The following is a 26,077-nucleotide window of genomic DNA, read 5'->3' on the forward strand; positions in this document are numbered from 1 at the left end:
TGATTATAACTTAATTTCTTATATATAACTTATATATAACTTATAATTAATTTCATCAACAAACTAATTTATTTAACCAGAGACAAAATTTACTTTGGAATTTAATGTTTGTGGAGTTTTTATCATGTCCTTGATATTTAAGAAGAATCGATATCCCATACAATCGAATTAGGAAAAATTTGAATTGAGTCGATTGAGTAAATTAGAATCGATACCCAGCCCTAATTTATCCATGTTCATATTCTCGAATCCTCAGCCAGGCAAACAGACCGGCTCCGCGTGTATATAATGTCCTCCTGGCTGCCATTTTGGCCGTATTTTGAGTCACACGGCCGAGAACGTCTCATGTTGTCACCTTTTAAGCCGCAAACGCTGGCTATGTCATCGCGCTCCGATGTTTGCGCTTGACATCACAACATCACAACATAACCCCCCCCCACCCCCCCCCCCCCCCCCCGCCACCGCGCCCGCTCCAAAATCCTCACATCCTTGCCGTTTAGCCGCAGGGCAACAGGTAATCAAAGTCGAGGTGAAAAACGTCTTATTAGGCTGGCGGGAAGTACAGCCTGTTGTCGCCGATACTGTAAACACGCCGGAGAAGTGCAGGATTGCTTCAAAAGTGGCAGGGTTCGGAAACCTTCATTTTGAAAGGCCACCCACTTACGTAACCAGGCTGTTAATGCAACACTTGAAGGCGGAATTTTCTTTTTATTGCAATGGACTAGTTGAAATGAAAAGGATCAATTGTCTTCACCTCCCGCAGAGTTAAAAAAAAAAATAAAAAAATCCCGGATGAATCTGGGACAGCGGCAACCTCTTTTTCATATTACGACTCGGCTCGCTTCGCATCAAACCCGTCTCCGTTTTGCAGTTCAATCTCTTTCTCTTCGTGCAGCTCTTAGGTATTGAATTCTTTATACGTGCTGTTCTACATGCGCCGCAAAGTCTAAAACAGCCCATTTTCGCCCCAGAATTACCTCCTGTCTTGTCTGCTTTGCGACCCATTCAGACGTCGGGAAGACACAAGCATCAATAGAAACACTTTGAGGTCACTGGAAAGTCGGGAAATCGGTGTAAGAAAAAAAATAAACAAAGGAAGCAGAAACTGCGGCTCAGAGCTCAACTTCGCCTCGTATAAATAAACACGGGAACGAAATGTTCACTTTCGCTTGCACTTTGCGGTTCTGAACTCGCGGGACCAAGTCTTGCTCACTCACAGAAATATTTCAAGTCTAATGTAAGATTTATGTTTTGTTTTTGTTTTTTTACATAAAACATACAAATTGTTCCAAACGATTGCTCGATTATCAAAATACTTGTTAATTAATTTGATTAATTTGATTTGGTCTTCTTTGGCTTGAGCACAAAAAAAAAATAAAATAAATGGAGGACGGGTTTGAATAAAATATACAAATTGTTCCAAACGATTGCTCGATTATCAAAATAGTTGTTGATTAATTTGATAATCGATTAATTTCGACAGGTCTTCTTTGGCTTGAGCACAAAAAAAAAACGTTAAAAAAAATGGAGGACGGGTTTGAATAAAACATACAAATTGTTCCAAACGATTGCTCGATTATCAAAATAGTTAATTTGATAATCGATTAATTTGGACAGGTCTTCTTTTGCTTGAGCACAAAAAAAAAAAACGTTAAAAAAAAATGGAGGACGGGTTTGAATAAAACATACAAATTGTTCCAAACGATTGCTCGATTATCAAAATAGTTGTTAATTAATTTGATAATCGATTAATTTGGACAGGTCTTCTTTGGCTTGAGCACAAAAAAATAAATAAAATAAATGGAGGACGGGTTTGAATCAAACATACAAATTGTTCCAAACGATTGCTCGATTATCAAAATAGTTAATTTGATAATCGATTCGTTTGGACAGGTCTTCTTTTGCTTGAGCTAAAAAAAACGTAAAAAAATGGAGGACGGGTTTGAAAAAATGAGCAAAATTGGCGAATCTGCAAGAACACAGAAGTGATTGTCATGTTAAAATCGGTGATAAATAAAAATATTAAAAATGAACTCATGAAGGGGGAAATACTTTTTTAATTTTTTTTTTAATCACACTGTATATTCAACATGGCAAGTTTCCCAACAAAGTAGCTCAAAAATCCTCCCCAAAAACTCTTTTTCTTGGCAACTGTTCTAGCCGCAAATCCCGCGACATTCTCCCCATCGTAACACTTTTGCTAAAGTCGCTAAACTTATCGCCGGATCAGCCCAATTCGTAACAACCCAAAAAGCAGCAAAATGGATTTAGCAGGTGGGCTTACGCTCGCGCCGAAGGAGCCCCCGTTGACACGCACCATTCAACATCTTGACGTCTGGCGTATTAGCCCTTCCAGACGCAATCCCCCCCCCCCCATTATTATGCTCCATCCCCTCCAACGCAGCTAATTCTATAAAGCCGCACTTTCTTTTTGATCTGCCGGAGCAGAACTATCTCCGGTCGCAAATTTGAAAGGTAGACGGAGAGAGCCGAGTTTCCACCGGCGCTAATCCCGAAGTGTCGGGGAAGGTTTATCCCGCGGGAAAGGCCAGTCGATCCTCGGTTAAGACCGCATTGGCAACGGGGAGGGATGCCCGCAGGAAGTTGAAGTTTAAAGAATGGGTTTTAAAATCCAGGTGGACGGTGCTGACTCTTAATTGGGGGACTCGAAATTGGCCCCGGGTGTTAATGGCGGAGTCGATATGTCAGGCCTTTTCGTGTTGTTAGTCCCGGGTGGGTTCGGTCATGAGGTTGTTGTATGCTTCGAAATGATAGAATTACTTATAAAGCACCGTAACGCGTACGGTAAATTAAAAAATAAAAATAAAAAATGGAAGTTGAGTAATTGAAGCCCATCATGGGAATGTTATTTACCTTTCTGACTATTTACGCACCAAACCTACCAAAAGAAGGAATCGATTGTCTTCTTTCACCAAAGAGAAAAAGTTACTTTGGAGCTTTTTCCATTTATAAGTAATCGGCCGTAAACAAGCTTGTCAAGCTAATCGGTGACGTTGACGCTAATTGATCCCGCTTTTGTGGCAAACAACAGAAACAAGACTGAGAAACACTTTTGATGCCTAAATTATTATTTGCAGATGAGCAAGAGCGAGCCACCCCGCATGGTTCGAGTTTTTTTATTCACTCCAATTTGCAATACATTCCTCTGTTTATACTAAACATACGTTGAAAGCTGCTCTGATCTCAAATCCAAAGCGATGCCACACTGCCATCTACGGGGATCTGTTAGTCATTACAGCGCTTTACAAACCTGAATCTTACACTTCGGTTCACGATGGTTTCATGATGTGGTCTATTGTTACTGGCAGGTGTGGAACAAAAACCGGTTTGAACCGAAAAATCCTTCTTTTTTTTTTTTAATTTAAAAGAAAAGAGTGCATCGAAGTGATTCGAATCGGTCCACTTTGAAATATATCGAGATACGCATCGAATCGTCTTTTATCGGAGCGATATATTTTATGTTCATTCGAATTGGCAACAAAAAAAAGTCACGGCGTCATACCGTCGCAAACTGAACCGTACCGTATCGAATCGTAATCTCACCGAGTCAAACCCAACCGAATCGTTCCACTTGGAAATACTTTGTATATTGAGGCACATATCGAATCGTCTTTTATTGGAGGGAGATATTTTGGTTCATTCAAATGTATGTAAAACGGCAACAAAAATGCAATTGCGTCACACCTCTCGAATTGAGCCGTTTCATAACGAATCGAATCGTCAAACTGAAATCATTTGAATTGAATTTTGACCTTGAAATATATCGAGATGCGTATCGAGTTGTCTCTTGCTGAAGAGATACGTCGTAGTTCATTTGAATGTAATGAAAATGGCAACAAAAACGTCATTGCATCGTACACACTCTCAAACTGAGCTGCGCCATTTTGAATCGTACCGTCATCCCACTGAGTCGTCGTCCTTGAATCGTTTCACATCCTTTGGATTAAAAACCACCTTGAGTCGTCTTTTGTTATTAGGCATGCCCGATTTTATTTATTTATTTATATATATATATATATATATGCGTATACATAGGTGCTGCTGTTTTGGTGTGCAACAGATTTTAGCAGGGCTCAACAGTTGAATGCGGTGAACAATAGAGTCTTTGAACTGAGATTTATTTTTTTTTTTTATCCCCCCCCCCCAACAAAAGACTCCAAGCCGGCCGACGCGATGTCAGTCCCGTAGCAACACCGCCGCCGCCGCCGCCGCTTTGCCTCCGTCCCCGCGGTTGCATTTGCATGCGTCGCATTAACCTCGCTGTAATCGCGGCAGTAGATGAAGGCTACTTAACAAGCCGCCTTAAGCACTTCAACGGGATTTCTGTCAACGGTGGGGAGTCCGCAGCGCGCGCAGATGGGACGCGCCGACAGCCCCGAACCGAACGCGGGGCGAGAATCAACATAAGCTCTTAGCCACACGGGGGAAAAAAAAAAAAAAAAGAAACAGTTTGTGGGAGATTTACAATCTGGCACGTGAGCGGCTGGAAAGTAGGAGGCGTGCCAGTGGCGGGATGTCGGCGGCGCCAACACACGGCGTTAGCAGCTCATGAGTGACGACGATCGCGAACAACGTTGGCGCGTTGTTAGCATAGCATAGCGGCCCGCTCAGACAAGACGAAACAAACGAGCGCTCGCTAAATTTTGATGAGCAATATGATTATTGGACAAATCCGATGATGAAAAGCCGTCCGCCGGAATACACTTTTCCTAGGCAACATTTGCCGCTGAATGTTTTCTAATCCTATTAGAGAGACAGATGTGCTAGGAAGGCAGCGGCAACAGGCGGGAGCAGACGGAGAAACGCAATCATCCTCCAGCATTTTCTTGCTTTTCACGTGTGTTTGAGCTGACAAGATTATTCCTGGCTGTCTGCGCTAAAGCGATTGAGCGTGCCATTGAAAGAGAAACACGCTTTGCCGTACGCCAAGGGTGGACGGCAGGAAGATGGACGCAAGGTGTGGTTAAAAAAAAAAAAAAAGGATAAAAAAAAAAATCACAACATTATGGAGCAATCATAGAGTATACTGAAAAACTAAAACATGGGCGCGCACAACATTGTGGAGTGGCCACATGTCAGTCTACAAGAACATGAACCCGCACACAACACTGTGGGACAATGATATGTCAGAATCGACATGAACGAACATGGACACAGACAATATTGTGACACAACCACATGTCAGAAATGACTGCTAAATGAACACGAATGGATACAACATTGCAGAATCTATTGAGAAACATGGTGGCACACAATACTGTGGAATGGTCAAAGGTCAAACTGCCCTGGAACGTTACATGGCCACAAACAACATTGTGGAGTGATCACCTTCCACATAATTGTAGTGTAGCCATGTCAGAGTCTACAGGGAATATAAACATGGATGTACACAACACTGTGGAGCGGCCCATTTAAATTCTGCAGGAACAGAAATATGAATGCAGCAATGGCATGTCAGAATTTACTGGAACAAAAATGGATGCACTCAACATTGCGGACCAATCACACGTCAGACTCTATTGAGAACACAGTGGCACACAACACTGTGGAGTGATCACGTTATAGTTACAGATATTACATATATAACGTTGTGATGTGGACACCTACCACAAGTCTACTGCAACAAACAAGGATGCATACAATATTGTGGAGTCTAGTGAAATAAAAACATGGACACACAACACTGTGTAATCATGGCCACATGCCAGTCTATAGGAACATAAAATGGATCTACAGAACATTATGGAGCTATAACATGTTAGAATCTACGGGAACAAACATCTGTGAACACAACATTGGGGAGTGGACAATCGTCACAAAATATAGTAGGACATGGATGCGCACAACATTGTGGAGCGGCCACATGTTAATCTATTGTATTGACATTGATCTTCCAAACAGCATAGGAACTTCGTTTACAACCCAAGATGCAAAACATGTTTTGAGGCCTTGGTAGGTGCTGCTGATTTGCTTAGCAGATGAATTCAAATGGGTTCAACTTCTTAACATTGTGGAGCTTACATCTACTTAAACGCTATTTGTTATTGAAGTCAGCATCACCAGATCACGTAAGTGCATCTTGAAGTCACCCCTTAAGTAGGCCTTCGTTACATGCTGCCGTTTTGGTTAGCAACATCATTTGAATGGACTCAACTTCTTAACATTGTGGAGTACTTTGCAGAATGATAACGGTCGTCGAAACTTCCAACTCCTGATGATCATTACTTCATTTTAGAGATTGTTTTGGTGCCTTCTGAGGTGCTGCGGTTTTGGTTAGCGACGGAGTTGAAATGAGTTTCACTGTTCTTGTGTGAATAAATGGATAGAATTACTACCTTTTTTTTTCTCCCCCTGATGGGTAAAAGGAAGGGTTTTTTTTTGGGTTTTTCATATTTGAGAAAGGCATTTATTTATAAGAACACACTTTGTGCAAATGTCACAACATCTGAAAAGTGGGGGGGGGGGGGAAGGAGCTTAAAAGGAAATAAAACGGAGGAAAGAAAAGTTCTTTTTCGAAGCCGCCTTACAAAAACGTGCGCCCACAAACAAACCATCGCGCTTTTCATTTCACCTTTCCATTTTCTTCCAAACCGGTAAACTAACACATGAAATATTGAGGCTGATCATTCGTTGACGAACACTCTGAAAAGGGGGCGGGGGGGGAGTGGTGGGATGGAGACTGGGGGGGGGGGTCGGTGGAGCACTCTGGGTTTGGGAAGCACACGACATTGGAGATGAAACTTTTACATTTCTGGGAATGTTTTATTTGTCGCCGACTTCTGATAAAAGCCCCTCCAGCGTTTGATGACGCTCGTCCCTTCAATAATGCAGGCCGTGCTTATTTTTACAGCGTATACCTTTTAACGCAAGTCACAATCGGAGACATTAGCCCGCGTCGAGAAGCCATCTGAAATATGTTTGCTTCATGCAATACATCTTTTAGTATTTGTACCAACGGCTTGCCAGCGCTTTTACTTTTGCTTCTGTCCGGTTGGAACGCAAAGAATTTGAAAGTTGCCGTTCTATGGTTGTCATCGCAACCATCAATTAAGTTCCATTTCCCGTTCTGTGGTTATGAATATGTTTTTTTTTTTTTTTTTACAAAATATCGACTTCCTCTTCTAGGGTTGTTATCATCATTTTCCTTGCGTTTTCCGACCATTTTCTGTTTTATGGTTGACGTCACAATTTTCTTTGCATTTTCCGCCGTTGTAAACATTTCAATTTATTGTTTTAAGTTTGTCATCAGTTTATTTATTTATTTCTTTGCATTTTCCAACTTCCATAAAAAAAAGATTTATTTCCTGTTCTATAGTCATCACATTTTTTTTTTTACGTTTACCGACTTTGTAAAAAAAATATTTTCCTTTTTTAAGGTTGTTATCACAATTTTTCTTTGAGTTTTCCATTTTCATAAAAATGTCCATTTCCTATTATATGGTTGTCATCACAATTTTCTACTTTGTGATTTTTTGTTTTACGGTTGCCATCGTTCATTTTATTTATTTTTTTGCACTTTCTGACATTGTAAATTTCATTTCCTGTTCTATGGTTGTTGTCGCATTTTTGTACTTTTTGTATTTGTATGTTGCAAAAATTTCCTGTTCTTTCTAAAAAAAAAATTATAAATAAAGCAACATTTCTGGCTGTCTTGTTATCATTCCTTTTATTTGCACGTGTCTTCACCACAATAGGTTCTGTTTCCTCTTTCTATGGTTGTCGTCACATTTTTGTCGCACTTTCTGACATTGCGATGACTTCAATTTCCTGTTCTATGGCTGTCATCGCATTTTTCTTATTTGTGCTTTTCTATGTGGCAAAAAGTGTTCTTCTTTCTTTCCATTTTCTTTTCTATGATTTTATTTCTGATTTTGCCCATTGCGACGTCGCAGCAATTTTCCTTCCCTGTTGAATGGTCGCCATCGCCGTTTCTCTACTTTCATCCCAGTCAGATTCCCCACATCGGGACCCCTATTCTTCTTCTTCTTCTTTTTCTTCTTCTTGCCACCTCCTTCCAGCGAGCCCGTCGATCCCTCAACGTGTCACGGCGGTATGCTAATGCGGCTGCGGCATATGGCTCATTCCTTATTTAAGCTCAGCCGAAAGCGAGTGACAAACAGAGACAGACAGACTGCAAAGCTACCGACTCGACCCGTCCTCGGCTTCGCGCCCGCTTTTTGGATGACGCCACGTTGATCTCCTAATGAGGCTGAAGTGCGATTGGAATCAGCTCAGCACACCGGGCGGGATCAGCGGCCGCTATCGGAAATCCAAATCCCATTAACTCATTCACTGCCATAAATTCATAAAAAATAAAGATTATTAAAAATTAGGGGCAACAGGCGATTATTTTTTTTTTATTGTAATTAATCGCATGACTTCACTAGTTAACTCACGATTAATCACAAAATTGATATCTGTTCTAAATGTACAATAATTTTTTTCCTAGGTTTTCATACTCTTGTTAGCAAAAGTGATTTTTTTTAGTAATAGTATAAATGAATATTTGACGTTTATAGCCGTCAATGGCAATGAATGAGTAAAAAAAAAGAAGAAGAATACATTATAAAAAATTTGGGTCGTCGGGCGGTTCAAATTTGTAATCATAATTAATCGCATGACTTCACTAGTTAACTCACAATTAATAACACATTTTATATCTGTTCTAAATGTACAATTTAAAAAAATCTAGGTTTTCATACTCTTGTTAACAAAAGTGGGAAAAAATGTTTAACTAATAGAAATAGTTCAAATGATTTTTGGACGTCTATAGCCGTCAATGGCAGTGAATGAGTTAAGATAACGTTACATCGGCGAAAGGTGTCGCGGAGCCGCCACGGTTTGGTTTTCGTCTTCTTTTTATTTGGCGGAAGTGGAAGAAGCGCAAAGTGATTGACGGGCCGACTGTGCCGCTCCGTCCCGCCATGCTGCGCCGGGCGATCCCTCACTCTGACAGTAACGCTTTATTTGATGATTGGGAGGTCGCGACCTCGCCCGTCTGGCAAATTCACTGTCACGCTGACACACTGGAAGTGACGCCTGCGCAGCGGGGGTCCCGTCACCGCAGGTGGGGGGGAAAATAAAAATGTTATGACTCATCACGTTCAGACACCAAAATGGGGACTTTGTTATGCTGCCTGGTGGTATCTGAAAAATCCTGTTGTGTTCATTTCTTAACAATGTTCATGGGTCAATGTGACCCGCTCTAATGCTTAAGCATCACAAAATATAATTTTGACTATAAAACAAAAAACAAAAATAAAACATACTGGCCAGTTATTTTCATTCACACTAAATTCAATAAAAATAAAAAATAAATCTAGATTTTCCCAACGGGTCAATCTGACCCGCAATTTACAGGTTAAATTCTTTGGAAGTCATTTTTCGATCCACTGTCCAAAATTAAAGATATTAAAAAATGTATATATATTTTTTAAAATTAATCGTTATCAGATTCCAACTCTACTTAGCATTGTGTATTTAAAAAAAAAAAGAAAAAAAGAGTAGAGATGGGTGATACCAAGCGATACCAGGTATCGTATCGAGATGATAGCGGCCTTCTTTCAAGGTATCAGGTGCTCGTGAAAGATGCCGATACTTAGGGCAAAAATCTGAGGGCAAAGTTTTGACTATAAAACAAAAAACAAAAAACAAAAATGAAACATACTGGCCATTTATTTTCATTCACACTAAATTCAATAAAAATAAAAAATAAATCTAGATTTTCCCAACGGGTCAATCTGACCCGCAATTTACAGGTTAAAATCTTTGGAAGTCATTTTTCGATCCACTGTCCAAAATTAAAGATATTTAAGAGTTAAAGCAACAACAAAAAAAAGAATCATTATCAGATTCCAACTCTACTGAGCATTGTGTGTAGTTAAAAAAGAAAAAAAGAGTAGAGATGGGTGAGTTGCGATACCAGGTATCGTATCGGGATGATAGCGGCCTTCTTTCAAGGTATCAGGTGCTCGTGAAAGATGCCGATACTTAGGGCAAAAATCTGAGGGCAAAGTTTTGACTATAAAACAAAAAACAAAAATGAAAACATACTGGCCAGTTATTTTCATTCACACTAAATTCAATAAAAAAATAAAATAAATCTAGATTTTCCCAACGGGTCAATCTGACCCGCAATTCACAGGTTAATTTCTTTGGAAGTCATTTTTCGATCCACTGTCCAAAATTAAAGATATTAAAAAATGTATATATATTTTTTAAAATTAATCGTTATCAGATTCCAACTCTACTTAGGATTGTGTATTTAAAAAAAAAAAGAAAAAAAGAGTAGAGATGGGTGATACCAAGCGATACCAGGTATCGTATCGAGATGATAGCGGCCTTCTTTCAAGGTATCAGGTGCTCGTGAAAGATGCCGATACTTAGGGCAAAAATCTGACAGAGCAATTTTAAATATAGTTTTATAAGTACTAGTGGTATTAATGAGTACTCAAGCGCAAATACTCGTACGTACTAGTATCGGTCTGAAAAAAAGTGGTATCGAACATCCCATTCTTCTTTTTTTCAAGAATAGTCATTATCTATTGATGAAAAGTTAAAAACTTTTCTGAACAAATTCTGTTTTTTTTTTTTTAAGGAAAATGATAGGAAACTCGCCGCTAACCGACTCGTGGAACAAACGGACACGTTTCATCTTGTTCTTCAGCTACAAACCACTGAAAAGGTCTCATCAACGATGTCTTTGTCAGCCTTAACCTTTAAGACCTCAGCATCCGCTTGTAGGAGCAGGAGGTCACGTGGTGGCAGAAAAGCAATACATTAATAAAATCGTTTAAAAATAATTAAAAAAAAATGGGGATTAGCAATAAGCGTTTTCTATGAAAACAAAAAACACCCCATAAACCCCAAAACAAACAAAAAAACACCCCAAAAAAATTGGAGAAAAAGAAATCATGGCTATAGGACATACATGGGTGTCAAACTCCGGTCCTGGAGGGTCGCAGTCCTGCAGGTTTTTGGAGGTTTCCCTTTTCCAACACAAGCTGATTCCAATCAGCAGGATCGTGATCAGGCTGATGCAGAGCTTGCTGATGAGCTGATCGTAACATCAGCTGTGTTGGAGAAGGGAAACATCCAAAACCTGCAGGACCGGAGTTTGACACCTATGCTATATGACTAACTCGGTTGTTTTTTTTTTAAATGACTTTTTCATTTATCCACCCCACAAACTGAAAATCCACGAAGGGCAACCGTTACAAGTTTTATAACTGCATAAAAAATAATAAAAAAAATCTGGAAATTAGCATTTCCAAAAACCCCAGAAAAAATATTTCTCAAAATGTCAAAATTCACATACCAATATTAAAAAAAAAAAATTTTAATATATTTTTTTAAATTTGTTTGTTTTTAGCCAAATAAATGTTAAATAATAGTTGCAATTACATATGGAGTTTCATTATTAACCCCCGAATGGCTCGGGCCTTGTGTATTATATTTTCGGGAACTTTATGACCATCTACGGCGACGTTACAGTCTGACCAAACCTCACCAGCAGGAATATGTCCAAAACAGATCAATAAGTCAATTTCCATTTAAAACACACATTTGGTGCCAGAAATTACCCCCCCGCCCCTCCCGGCACCAAAATTGCTTCCTTCCTCCAAGGTCTTCAAATATCCTTCAAATGGAGGCCCGACAAAAGCGGATATTAGGTTTATTAAAATGTAAATGCGGCGCATTCCTTTATTCGCTTTAAGCGCACGGGCCATTTTCACGCACCAGTTGGCAGACATGAAAGGAACCAATTATTTCTATAAAGTTCATAGCCAGGGAAAAAAAAAAAATTGAAACACAGTTCTTGATTTGTGTTTTGGACAGATTCAAAAAAATCGGAGAGAAAAGAAAAATGTCGCGAGGACTCAACTCTCCATTCAAAAGTGTTTGTACCCCCCCGCCCCCATCCCACCCACACACACACACCCCCCCACTCCCCTCCCGAGGACATCTTCACTTCAGAACAAACAGAAATAAACGTCTCAGAGGAGCGCACCTCCCTCTATGTCTGTCATTGCCACCGTGCGTGTGCGTGTGCGTTTGTGCCGGTGAAATACATTAAAAACATATTTCCAAATATAACTTGAAAAAGCGCCGCCGTGTCAATGTTTGTTCACCTCCGAGCGGTGGCGGCGACAACAACGAGGGCGGCGGCGGCGGCGGCGCTGTTTACTGCGGCAAGGCCACAAATGAGGGTCGATTATGCTCCAAAAATGTGTTAAAATAAATAAATACCACGCTACAAAAAATACTAAGTGGCGACCTACCATGAACCGGTACCTTTACGGGAGATAATGATCAACGGGTTGAAAGGGAGGAGCTTGGTCAGTTTTGACTGGAGAGTCGCATCTCCATAGCGTTTGGAAATATGACGTACAACAAAAAAAAAAACGTTTTAGAAAAAATGGAGAGCAAAAAGCAATGCGCAAAGGAAAAAAAGACATATAACATAAAAATATGCAAAGCCCCACACAAAAAAGATCAGCATTACCAAATATGGTGTTACAAAAAATGCCATGTTACAAAAAAAAAAAAAAGAATATCAAAAAAAATGTGCAAGGAAAAAAATAAAAATAACACAAAAATACGGAAAAATCCACCACAAAAAATAGTTTGTTTGAAAAAAAATACTACAATTTAGAAAGAATGGATATCAAAAACAAAATGTGCAAGGACCAAACACAAAAATTTGTTTACCGTATCTCCACAGTGTTTAAAAAAATGCCACGTTACCAAGAAAAAAATGGATAGCAAAAATAAAACGCGAATATGGCAACCCCTCAAAAAAAGCCCTTCATCTCCTTGTCTCGTCATTTACCGTAACTTACGGCAAGGTTACCAAATATGGTGTTACCAAAAATAACATGCTACGAAGAAGAAATGGATAGCAAAAATAGAACCCGCCACAAAAAAAAATGACATATACTGTATATGCAACCACCCACGCAAAAAACATTTTTCAAAAATGAACGAAAACAATAAAAAAAAAAAACTGCATTTAAAAAAATATATATATAATTTTACGCAGAAATGGTAAAACAAACAAAAACAAAAATACGTGTTACAAATATTAGGTTTCAAATTTTATAAATACTACCACTTCACCAAACTAAACTGACCCACTAATTAGGTCAATTTAGTTTGATACAAAACAACCCAAAGTTGGGTCAAATTGACCCAAGTAGTGGGTTGGTCCAATTTTGGACCAATATTGTGTTATTTTGGACTCAGCAGTTCTAAGGGTGTTCTATTTAAGTGAAACCAGTTTTCGTCGGTGAAATGGGGATGAAAACCATGTGGATGGTTTTGATTCTAGGACATTTTTTGGGGTTTTACAAACATTCCTAGGGGGAAAAATAGCTGAAATCTGTCTTAAGTCCGTTTTGTTTACTTGGCAGCAAAAACCATTTCATTCGATTCCAACTTTAATTTGTACTCTCTCCCGCTTTTTTTTTTGTTGTTGTCCGCCCCACTTTTTTGTTTACATTGCCAATTAAGCATCCCCGTCTCGCTGAGCGCGTATGCAAAGCGTCTCCTTTCAAGTTGTGGGTTGAGCGTCTGGCGCGATTTGCAGCGGCCGACTCACCGTCCAGCCGCCTCCGTCCGTGGTCATGTCGCAGTAGACCTGGAAGCCGGTGGGATGGTGGACGGGGAACACCGAGTAGATGCCGTCCTCTCGCTGGCCGCTGGCGTACAGGTCGCCGCAATCGCGAGGGCGCGAGCCTGCCCGAAGGAAAAATAACGGGGATGAGTGAGGAAGAGAAATGAGAGGAATCGACGGTTCGGTTTATACAGCCTAAAAAAAAATACATCATTTGGATTTGGGGGCGTGGGGGGGGCTGTATTTCACTTTTCTTTGATCCTTCCTCGGGTCTCCTGACAACTTCACGACTCTATCGGGATTCTGAAGTCTTCGGTTTAGGTGAAGGGTATGGGATTTTTTAATAGGTTTTAGGTGAGTTAACGAGCACAAACTTACACGCACAAAAAAAATAAAAATACATAAAAAAGAAGAAAAAAGAAGAAAAAAAAAAAGAGAGAGAAAGAGCAATGATGATGACATGTTGAATCGGTAAGATTACCGAATGAACAATACGGAGAAGAAGAAGGAAGAAAAAAAACAAAAACAAAAAAGTTTTCCTCGTCTTGAGACCATCTGTAAGTGCAACTTTGCAAACATTAACCAGATTGTACAAATTGGTGCATCCATTTGGGTTGAAATATTAAATTTGAGTCTCCTTCAATTAATGAGTCAATTGATTATTAATTTAATATTTCGCAATAATAAATTTAATAATTAATTGAACCGATTTATCCTACATACGCAATTAAACCTTATACTCTTTTATTATGTGACTTTATGTGCAAGAGTTTTTTCCAGGTTCATACTGTGCCCTCTTTAAAGCTTTGTTCTTCCTCTCCCGTTTTCTTATGTTTTTTTTTTTTTAATTTTATTTCCCCTGTCCAAGAAACTTAGGGCACTGAAAAGTGCAGACTTTTTTTCTTCCTGAATGGGTTTTCATCTGTGGTCCTACCAGGCAGCCTTGTTGTTCTACTAGCGCGCTACTAGTACATGGACCTTAAGCTGGATATCGAGGATGTGTAATAAATGCTCAAAGGGCTTCCCGCAGTCGATAGCCACCGTTAGCTCAGTCAACAAACTTTTTGTTTTCCTATCCGTTTCCTTTAATTTATTACTTTGGCTTCTTCCTCCTGCGAGACGAGCAAGACGCTGACGCGGCACAAAGTTGTTCACGCTGGGTGAAGAAGGTCACATTTGATTTATGCCCGCTTGTCTTTTGTTCTCGCCGAGCTGAGTTCATGTAACCACACTTCTCCGACTGCCGACGCAATCCAATTCTACGTGGATGGATGGAGGATGAATGGATGATTGGTGCACTGTATGAACCTTTATGGAAAGCTAAAAATGTTGAGAAGAAAGGGTGGAAATAGAGATTAATGGATAAATATTGAATTTATGGACGGATGGTTGGATGAATGGGTGGGTGTCAAATCATCTGTTCATTCATTCACCTATCAAACATCCAGATTCATTCAACTATCGTTCCAGAGATTCACTCAGCCATCAGTCATTTATCCGTCTATCGCTGCATTCATCCATTTAGTAAGCTATCAATAACGGAGTGAAAATAATCCATTCATCAGCCATCCGTTCATCCATTCATCTAATTAGCCAAACATGAACTCATCCATATATTACCCAGCTACGTTCCATTCTAGAGTTCTAGAAGTCCATTCAAAGAACCAGCCATCCAAACTTACATCTACTTGTCACTTGTTCATCCGTTCATCCATCCAGTTACGATTCCCTAGATAGTCATCCAACCATCAAACATCAATCGTGTATCCAGTCCATCAATCATCAACTGGTTCAAAATCATTCATTCATCGCGCCATCCGTTAAGCCATCCATCTACCGATCTAGTAAGCCTTCATCCATTCATTCATTCATGAAACCATACCATTCATCCATCCACCTATCAAGTCATCCATTCTCAGATTCATCCATCTACATTCCCCGGATTTTCTCGTTCACCCATTAAATATTGTCATCCATCCTTCCCCTCATCCATTGATTCAAAATCGTTTGTCAGATCATCCATTCATTCGTCTATCAAACTACCATTTCATCCACCCATCTGGTTGGCCATTCGTGATCAATTGAGAAGAATTAAGAATATTCAATCATCCATCCATCTACCCAACATCCATCCACAGATATTGTTCAGTCATTCAACCATCAAACATCCATTAGTCATCCATTCATCCATCCAGTACACTATTTATTCATCCATTCAACTTTCTCATCCATCTTGGAAAGGGAATCGAATTTATTGATTGAGTCCAGAACTACCTAAATTTCACAAAGGGAGAAGAAGCCTGACGGGTCGCCAAACGGCGCCCCCAATTTCATTCCCAAGATTTAGCCATGAACATCAATGCCATTCATTCATTTATCTACTCAGCATTCATCCATTCGTTAATCACACCAAGCAAACCTCCATCGCCGCCATTCATCCATTCGACGTCCTTTTCCGCAAAAAAACAAGCCATCCACATTCATCAAAAGCGTCTGCTGATCTAACCGCGACTCTCCCGAAAGACTCCTCGCACCCTGGCGGAAGCCTCCGACGTCCTTCATCAGAGCGGCGAATTGCGAGCCGAGCGCGTTTCTTCTGGTCATTAGCGTGAAAACAAAGACGTCCGTCCGGCTGCTTCGGAGTAGCCGCTCTCGTCCTCCGCGACGTTCCCCAACAGGCTCCCGCATTTTGTGGGAATCGCCGGGTTCGTTTTTTCGCATCTCCGGTGAGTTCAACTTATTTCATTCATGGTTAGACGACTAGATTTGCTAGGAAACATTTTGCCTGCTTCACTGACGGATTCCACATAGCAAACGTTCATTGGGGGTAAAAAAAAGTTTGTTTTGGTAACCATTAAAGTGTCTCGATGTGCAACAAGACAAGAAAGCGCAGACCTCCGCCAAGGCCAAATGCATATTTAAGTGGGAATAAAAGACATTATTTGTCAGCGTTTGTGTACGAAGCAAGATTTCGCCAAAACTATTTGCTTCATTTGCTTGACCTTTTTGTAATAAGTTAATAACACGTTTATAACACATGAACAACTGTTTTTACAAATTACTGGTTCCATTCCGTTACATTTCGTCTTTTTTTTTTTCAGAAAAATTAATGGGACACTAACGATAGCGTAATGCCCTCGCATTTGGGCAAGGGGCATTAAGGGGCGTGGCCTAGTGAGTGACATCATGTGCCTGGAGCAAAGTTATTAAAAACAAAATTATTAAAATTAAAACTGAAAAAAGATTTTTGTACAAAAATGACACTTGATAATAGAAGGTACTGCCTTTTTTTTTTTTTTTTTTCAATTCTGATCAATATTACATCGAGCGACTTGATTAAACATGCATGGCTTGTCGGTCCGATGAGGGCGGGGGGGGGTCGGAGTGAAAGGCTCGCTGCTGCGCTTGAAAGATGACCTCTGATCCCTGACAGACAGCTGAGCCAACAGGACACCTGCTGCCGGCAGGCTTTTTGTCGGAAATAATGAGAACGCGGCGGGTTTAGAAGACGCTTCCTGACAGGACCCGGCGCCAGCGGTCACGGCGGCGCTGACGATGCGCCCGTCAGCGTCAGGCACAGCGGCGGACGTCAGGCTGACGACATACACAACACATTCCTGTAATGGAGAATTGTGCGAGGGGGGAAAAAAGGGAGCTTTTTTTTGCTGCATAGAATCAGGAGGTTCGAAAATTTTGAGATTTTGCGATCCCTTTAATATATATATATATATATTTTTTTAATTGTTGAGAGAACCTTGAGGTCCCAAATACCAAAGCCCAGACTGCTAATTAGGGTATTTTATAATAGCATGCTACTATAGTAATAACACATTAATAGCACATTAATAACATTTTGCAATAACATAGCGCTGCTATTTTCGCTTGTGTGAGGAATTGCCTTCCCCCTGATTGCTAACATGCTAATAACACATTAGTAACACATTTATATCTAAATACCACATTTACAGCTCATTAAAAGCATAGTAACAAATCATCCTCCATTATTTTTTATTTTTTATTTGTCTGGCCTATCGCAACGTAAGAGATTATCGACTTGCTAATAAAGTAATTTCATTAAGTAATTGTAATGAATACATTCTCTGCTGGGCTGTCTTCTCCCTGAGGCGTTCCAGTCAATTCTCATGCACGCTAAACAAACAAACAAACAAAAACAAACAAACAAGCAAACAAACCGGTCGCCTTACCGTTGGCGCAGCCTTTGAAGCGGGCGCCCCTCGCCGGCGCCCTCTGCAGGTCGGCCTTGGTGCGCGCCTTCAGGCCCACGTTCTCCTTCTGCATGGCGTTGAGCGCGTCGCTCACCGAGTTGACCACCTTTACCATGTTCACCTGGCTGTCTGACAGCAGCTGCGGGGGGGGGGGGACATCACATTTCAGGATGACTTCCTTTTAGTTGCTGTGTGAACTTAATACAGATTCATAACACATTAATAACATATGAAATATGACATGACTAAATATGGGTTGCAACATGCTAATTATATGCTAATAACATGCTAATAAACTTATGTGAACAACAGTGATGCCGATAGAGCTTCACTTGTTTGTCCAGTGGGTGAAATTGAATCTCTTTCAATTTTCACCAGAGAGTTACAACTAATTAGTCCAAACATCCTTGAATGCGCCGCTAAGGACGGCGGACAAAGTGACTTTGAGAAGGCTTGAAAAAAAAAAAAAACACACACACACACACACACACACACACATACGAATGAATTAAATAATTGAAAATCCTATTTCTGGCTTGGAAACCTAATGTGAAATGCAAAAAATATTTTGTTTAAAATCTGAACCATATCTTGAAACCCAAATTTCAAACCCAAACATAAAACCTTAACGTAAATCTAACCAAAGTTGGAAAAACGAACTTGGAATCCTTAACCCAGTCTTGAAGCCCTAATTTGAATCAACTACCCTGAGTTTCAAACCTTAACTTGAAACCCTAATCCAGACATGAAACCCTAATCTGAAACTCTAACACTTGTTTGCAACCATATTTAAAAAAAAATATAAACTCGTCTTGAAACCCTAATTTGAAATACTAACCCAGTAGGTGGAACACTTAACGACTTAAAGAGTTAACTCTTTGACTGCCAAAAACGTTAAATAACGTTTAGTAAAATTCTATGGAGGAGTGCCAAAGACGTTAAAAGACGTTTGTTTCAAAACAGAGGTGAAACTAACCATTTTCTATTGTTGATTACTGAAAAACGGAATAAGGTAGAAACAAACGTTTTTTTTCTGATGAAAGATGAGAGTCCAATCTTTCATTTGGTAGTATGTGTGTTTCCATAGTCCAAACACATCATTTTCTGTGGACCTTGAAAGATCAGTCAAAATGCTTAAATCGGCTGGCACCCACGGCATCCCTTTTCTGAAAACGTCTGGCAGTCAAAGAGTTAAAACCCCGACACAGTCCTGAAACTGTGGTTTTAAACCTTAACCCAGGCTTGAAACTCTAACCCAGTCTCGAAACCCATTTTTTTTCAAACAATTGACCAAAAATAAATAAAATATGATAGCATATAATAAATACATTCAAATAAATGCTGAAGCATTCGCACAATAAACAGCCTTGCGTGATCCAAAGACATAAAAAGGGCATCACGGCAAACAAAGGCCCCTGCGGGAAGCCCGGTGATGAATGTGCCATCCCGTCCTCGCGACCGAAACCCCCCCCCCCCCCCCTTGACGAAGGGGGGTCGTTTGGACGCGGCGCCCCAGTTGGCGGGCGGACCCACACCGCCAGGTGTTTGGCCTCCCCTTCCATCCCAAAACTAAAAAAAAACTCATTTGAAACCCAAATTTTAAACCCTAAGCCCTGGCTTGAAACCCTGACTTCAAACCTAGTTTTCGAACCCTAACCCAGTTTTGAAATTCTTTTCAAACCCAACAATAATATCAAACCCTAACATGAAATCTCTGCTAGCTTATTGCTAACACATAATGTGAAACACCAGATATGGGCTAACAAAACACAAGCATATATTCTTTATCCTCTGTAATAAATGGCGAATATTACTGCAGCTTATTTGTGACAAATGTGGTCTAAGCTCTGCTGTATTTGAAAATCACGTTGATACCCCCGTTTTCCGGGCTCCCCCCCCCCCCCCCTCTTCTTACTGTATCAGTGCATGTCCGCGGCGAGGCAAAGTATTCTTGGGGCCTCATCATTAAGTGCGGCGCGGCGGCTCATCAATTAGGACGCTGATGTAATTAGCTCTCGTTAGACACCCTTCACACTGGCTGCCGGGGTAAGTCAGCAGATTCAGTCATTATCAAGCCATTAAACGCTCGTTATCAGCGCTAAATGGCAGCGTATGTTTGGGGTACCGGGGTCCGTACTGTGAGGGGCTGGGACTAAAACGAAGTACTCTGTCTTCAAAGTATTCAGTGTGTATTCAGAGTGGCGTGCTTTGTTGAATTAAAAATAATAAACCATACAGTAAAAGCATAATTCGATTATTTATTATTATGATGACGATAAAATCAACCGATTCATTAATTTAAAGAAAATATAATTCTCTTTTTGGCCCATATTAATAAAAATTACAAGCAGAATATTTGACTCTTTTTTTTTTTTTTTGTCCTTCAGTTTTTGTTGATTTAAATTGACAACAGAGGAAAAATCTGCAAAAAAATTTTTCCCGTGGCAGACTTTTGCCGATTGTTCCAAAAAGGCTTGTATAAAAATGTCATTATTTTTGTCTTATGTCGCGATATGTAAAAATATATATCATTTATTTTAAATATGCAAAAACAACCCAACAAAAATCCGCCAATATGAAAAGGGACGATATCGGCCGATTTATCGGTCGGCGGCCAATTAACTGATTGACTCCCAGCCATTTTCACAAAAGCAACCTCCTTCGCTCCCGGCTGTTTTCCTGGATTCTGACAGATTTTGCAAGATCCACAGAATATTGTGCTATAAAAAGATGGAACCTATCAAAAGAAAGATTAGAGGCGCTTTCATTAGGAAAAAGTACATTTGTATCTATTTCCGTTTTGCAGCAATTAACATTAGAATATAGCTAAGTTTCATCATTTCAACAAACCTGTTGAAAACACTGGGGAAAAAAGCTTGTTGCAACATGGCCCTGGTTGATCTCTTATACTCTGCTGCCACCTGCTGGCCGCTTTTAGTGATAACTACTATTAATTTAAGCAACCTCTTCAGGTCAGAGGCTGCAACAAAGCCTTCTGTATGCTCTAGCATTAAAACAAAACAAAACATGAAAAACGTATAAATACGTTATTGGGATGACAGCAATATTGACAATAATATAGAATGTTTTTATACATTTTTGGGAGCAAATGAATGAATTAAAAAGGATTTAAAGAATTAATTAAACAATTTGTGTGTCATGATTTCATGCTCAAATTCATTGTGCTGCTACTTCTGGTCTGCGCGCCTTTGCTAGTTGGAACCTTAACCTTGGCTTAAAAACCCTAATTTCAAACCATAACCTTTGGACACTTTTTGTAAAAAAAAATTTGAATAGGTGAACGTGAACATTTTAATAGCTAATTATTTGTTTGATATTATATATATTGTTTATTAAAAATAAAACTTTTTAAACGTATTTTCAGACATCTGATTAATTTTATGCGTCCTGCATGTTGTTTTTGCTTGGAATGTTGTTATCCTTTATATATATATTTATATATCACCAATGAATAATCAATCATATAGATCCCAAATCAAATGAAGCTTCTTCGGGCCTGACAGAGATTCTGTGAGTCATGCAAGTACAGTAAAGTACAGAAAAGTACTTGGTTTTCCAAGTAGCGAGTGCGTATTCCGAGTACTTTTTGTCCTAAATCTTCCCGACTGCCCATTTACTTAATTGAGCGGGGATTTAATCCCCGACGTGACTTTGATGGTTATCCGCCAATGATCCAATTATCATTATCCGCGGTTATTTGCTGGAGCTTTCAAAGTTAATTGTGCCGCAGTGACGAGCTTTTCTTTCTCATTATGTCGCCTCAAAGGACCTTGTGTCAGCACCGATAAACGTCTCCGGCCCAGAGTCACCCCGGTCGGGACCCGGTCCGGCGACGTTAATATTCGACGGACGTCGCCGCCGACTTTCGGAGCTGCCGTTTTGCGTCAAAGTGGACTCGGGTGTTGTGTTTGCTGAGCACCTGACGGGCCCCCCAAAGGTTGTGAATGCGGATTACTGGAGCCCCGAGCAAACATTTGCTCTGCACAATGAGACTCACAAAAAAAAACATCAGGACATGACATTGGAATGTATAAGCACCTTAGCGGAAACCCTAACAAAAGTTCAAATACTAATTTATTTGAAAAAACAAACAAAAACTAATATATATATATATATATATATATATATATATATATATATATATATATATATATATATATATTAGGGTTTATATACATAGAATAGATTTTATTTCAGCCCTAATATATATATATCAGCCCTAATATATATATATATATATATATATATATATATATATATATATATATATATATATATATATATATATATATATATATATATATATATATATATATATATATTAGGGTTTATATGCATAGAATAGATTTATATACATAGAATAGATTTTATATCAGCCCTAATATATATATATATATATATACTGTATATATTTATATATATATATATATATATATTAGGGTTTATATACATAGAATATATTTTATATCAGCCCTAATGTATATATATATATATATATATATATATATATATATATATATATATATATTAGGGTTTATATACATAGAATAGATTTTATTTCAGCCCTAATATATATATATCAGCCCTAATATATATATATATATATATATATATATATATATATATTAGGGTTTATATACATAGAATAGATTTATATACATAGAATTGATTTTATATCAGCCCTAATATATATATATATATATATATATATATATATATATATATATACTGTATATATATATATATATATATATATATATATTAGGGTTTATATACATAGAATATATTTTATATCAGCCCAAATGTATATATATATATATATATATATATATATATATATATATATATATATATATATATATATATATATATATATATATATATATATATATGTATATATATTAGGGTTTATATACATAGAATAGATTTTATATCAGCCCTAATGTATATATATATATATATATATATATATGTATATATATATATATATATATATATATATATATATATATATATATATATATACATAGAATATATTTTATTTCAGCCCTAATATATATATATATCAGCCCTAATATATATATATATATATATATATATATATATATATATATTAGGGTTTATATACATAGAATAGATTTTATATCAGCCCTAATATATATATGTATTAGGGCTGATATAAAATCTATTCTATGTGTATTTTATTTGCGTGCAATCAGTTTCTGTTGGAGAAAGCCAAAGTGTGGGCGTCCCGCAGGGGGCTCTTTACGACACACAAGCGAGCCATTGCTCAGGCCTGGCGCAGTGGCTGCCGTGCGTCACTGTCCGCATGGCAATCCCGGCCACAGGTGGCCCATCGATCAGAACGGGGCTGGGCGGAAGCGCGCGCCGCATGCCTGGACGCCGCCAAGATGCCATCAATCGTTGGGGATTGTCCTGCCGGGCCGCCGCTTCTCACCCACTTTTGGAGATATTTTTTTTGCCTGGGTGAAAACTGAAACCCTAATTTGGGCATGAAACCCCTCAACCCCGGATGCAGTCCCTTCTTCCTACCTGTATGAGGCGTGCTTGCTCCGACTGCAGCGTGTTGAGGTCCTGGCCCAGACTTCCCTGCCCGCGACGTAGGGACTCGTAGTCCATCTTCAGCTGCCCGGCGTGGGCGGACAGCTTGGCCACCTCCTCGGCCAGGCTGACGAGCAGAGCCCGGTCCTGGCCCTTGACCGACTTGAGGTCCGAGTCGTGGTCCGTGAGCGAGTGCAGCAGCGAGGTCTGCACGCCCTCCAGGCGCAGAAAGTTGCCGCTGTAGTCCGGGCAGTTGGGGTCGATGAAGATGTTGACGCGAGAGCCGTCGCCGCGCTCCACCGTCACCAGGGCGTTGGCCTCGTCCTGGTTGGTGGAGATGTGCGGCACGCCGTCCGACATGGGCGGCGCCTGGTTGTGGTTCATGAAGAGGATGGTGCCCGTCACCGTGACGGCCAGCAGGACGGCCACGAAGAGCAGAATCGTGCACAGCAGGTAGCTGCAGCTCATCCTCTGTCGGGAAGGAAACACGCACGGCAAAAATGTTACGGGACAAAAATACTCGTTCGCTTTTTTAAACCATAAATCTGGTGTCAAATCGAAACTCACATAAACCTTCACTCTTAAAACTGCTGGGTTAAAAGCAACACAAATTGAGTCCAAAATGGATTAAAAGTCGAATTAGACCCAGGACATTGGGTTAAGGATCCAACATGGAGTCAAAACTACAAATTGCAACAGGTTTAAGCTATCAAGAAACTGGTGACATCGATTTTAGCCAGGCTTGAGATTGGCAGTTGCTTGGAAACGGAATGTGATGTAAGGTTTTTGTAAAAGGACCCAACGAGATGTTATTGACCAAGACTGGAACCCTAATCCACGTGACCGAAATCACTGAGAAATCCAGCCACCAACATTTGATTTATAACAGTACATTAAATGTATTTTAACGCACAACAAAACTGTCCAAAATGGCCACCGACCGGCTTCAGCTCGCCCAAATTCAATCTTCAACCAATTCTGCAGGGTCAAAATAAATAACCAAAATCCACAAATACCCAGCAAGTGGTTAAGAAAACAAGGCAGTATTTTTAAGTGTGTTGTTTGAAACCTTAACACAATGTCATATACATCCATTTTGAACCCTAACCCTTGTTTGGGACATTAACCTAAGTTTGAACCAAACGCTGTCTTTGGCAAAGGAATGGGAAGAATAGCATCATTTTAATTTTAATTAATTTCAAAATATTGATACTTGGGGCTGACTTCCGATGGCAACTGACTCCCTTTGTGTGCAGCATAACACCTAAATGCTGCTTCGCCCTGTTTGTTTGAAATCTGGGCTCCACTAATTGAGCCAATTGCAGACCTCAAGGCCCTGCGGGGTTTATATTCAATTAGCATTTCCATAATGAGTTCAGGACCCAAACCATTTTGCGATTCATAAACCAGCTGGATTTTAAAACCAGTTCTTCAGCTGACAGGGGGCCAGTGTAAAATCTTAAGGACTGGAGTATTTAAAGTTCTTGGATGAGCAAATGATAACAGTACTTCCTTTGGACATGTAACAAATCAATGAAGCAGCGGCAACGTTCTGAATTATTTTCATACGGATGACGTCCCCCAAAAAAATCCCACCTGAAGTACGCTAGCAAATGAAGAGACCTGACGTTAAATAAAAAAACAACAACCATAAAACAGAGGACGGCGTGGCTGCAACCGATTCCGTAAACAACAAGCAGGGCAACCTCCAAACAGGAAAAAAGCCCACGTCTTCTGGAAGCCATTAACCAGACCGTAAAATGGCCGCCTGTTTGGCCTTTTGTGACTTTGCAGCGGACGGGCGCGAGACGGGCACCAGGCGCCATTACGGCCCCGCTCGCCGCCATGAATCAGCGCGTGATTTCTTATTATTGCTCGGTCGGCGGTCGGGGATGAATGAGGAGTAGAATGTGCTGTGTTTGTTTTATGTTTTGTATGTGCAAGCGCGTGTGCGAGAGACGGCGGGCTTATTAATATGCAAATGAGCCGCCCCGGCGCAGGGCGGCGCGCTAATAGACAGCTAACGGTAAATGCTTTACGACAGGAGAGCTTTATGGTTCCTTTAATGCGGAGAAAATCAATTGCCGTGTGCGGGAAACTCACAAATGAGCCACACAAATTATACTTATGGAAAAAATGATGCAAGGTCACATCCTCACACGCAATAACAACCACTTTTATACTCTCAGTCGCGGGCACCCACGGCACTCACCAAGCCAGGTCCTACATGTTTAAAGAAAATATGGAAACACACACATTTATATATTGCATTTTATGCAAGAAAAAAAAAATCAAAACATTAAAATGCTTACTGGTATGTCTTCCTAAACAAAAACGTTGATGAGTGGCTACAAACGGAAAACGGCCACAAGGGGCGCAACTATTTTAATTTGAGGTCTAACGTACATTGAAACCCTAATAATAGTTTAACGCCTTACTTTGAAACCCAAACCTTAATTTTAAACCCCAATTTGAGAACTGTAGGGTGTTTAAAACCCTGCTTAGAACCCAGCCTTAGCTTAAAACCATAATCTTAAAACTCTTTTAAAAACCTATCCCTATTTTAAAACCCTAATTCGAGAAGCCTAGGTAATGTTTGACTTCCTACTTTGAAAACCTAATCATAGTTTAA

General features: G+C 39.7%; 1 protein-coding gene across 3 annotated transcripts in view; it reads right to left on the minus strand.

The window, feature by feature from the left end:
* Positions 1 to 26,077, minus strand: part of fibcd1b (fibrinogen C domain containing 1b) — a 172,416-nt gene that overhangs the window by 37,469 nt on the left and 108,870 nt on the right. For all 3 annotated transcript variants that reach the window (XR_013296655.1, XM_077585884.1, XM_077585885.1), the window contains 3 exons: positions 23,437 to 23,916; positions 17,842 to 18,001; positions 13,622 to 13,758 (listed from right to left, as the gene is read on the minus strand). Coding sequence is in view for 2 of the 3 variants with exons in the window: in XM_077585884.1 (XP_077442010.1) it covers positions 13,622 to 13,758; positions 17,842 to 18,001; positions 23,437 to 23,916 (777 nt within the window). In the remaining variant the exon portion in view is untranslated. The remainder of the gene's footprint in view (positions 1 to 13,621; positions 13,759 to 17,841; positions 18,002 to 23,436; positions 23,917 to 26,077) is intronic.

This window comes from Vanacampus margaritifer, chromosome 14 (assembly GCF_051991255.1).
Source record: "Vanacampus margaritifer isolate UIUO_Vmar chromosome 14, RoL_Vmar_1.0, whole genome shotgun sequence".
Taxonomy (NCBI): Eukaryota; Metazoa; Chordata; class Actinopteri; order Syngnathiformes; family Syngnathidae; genus Vanacampus; species Vanacampus margaritifer.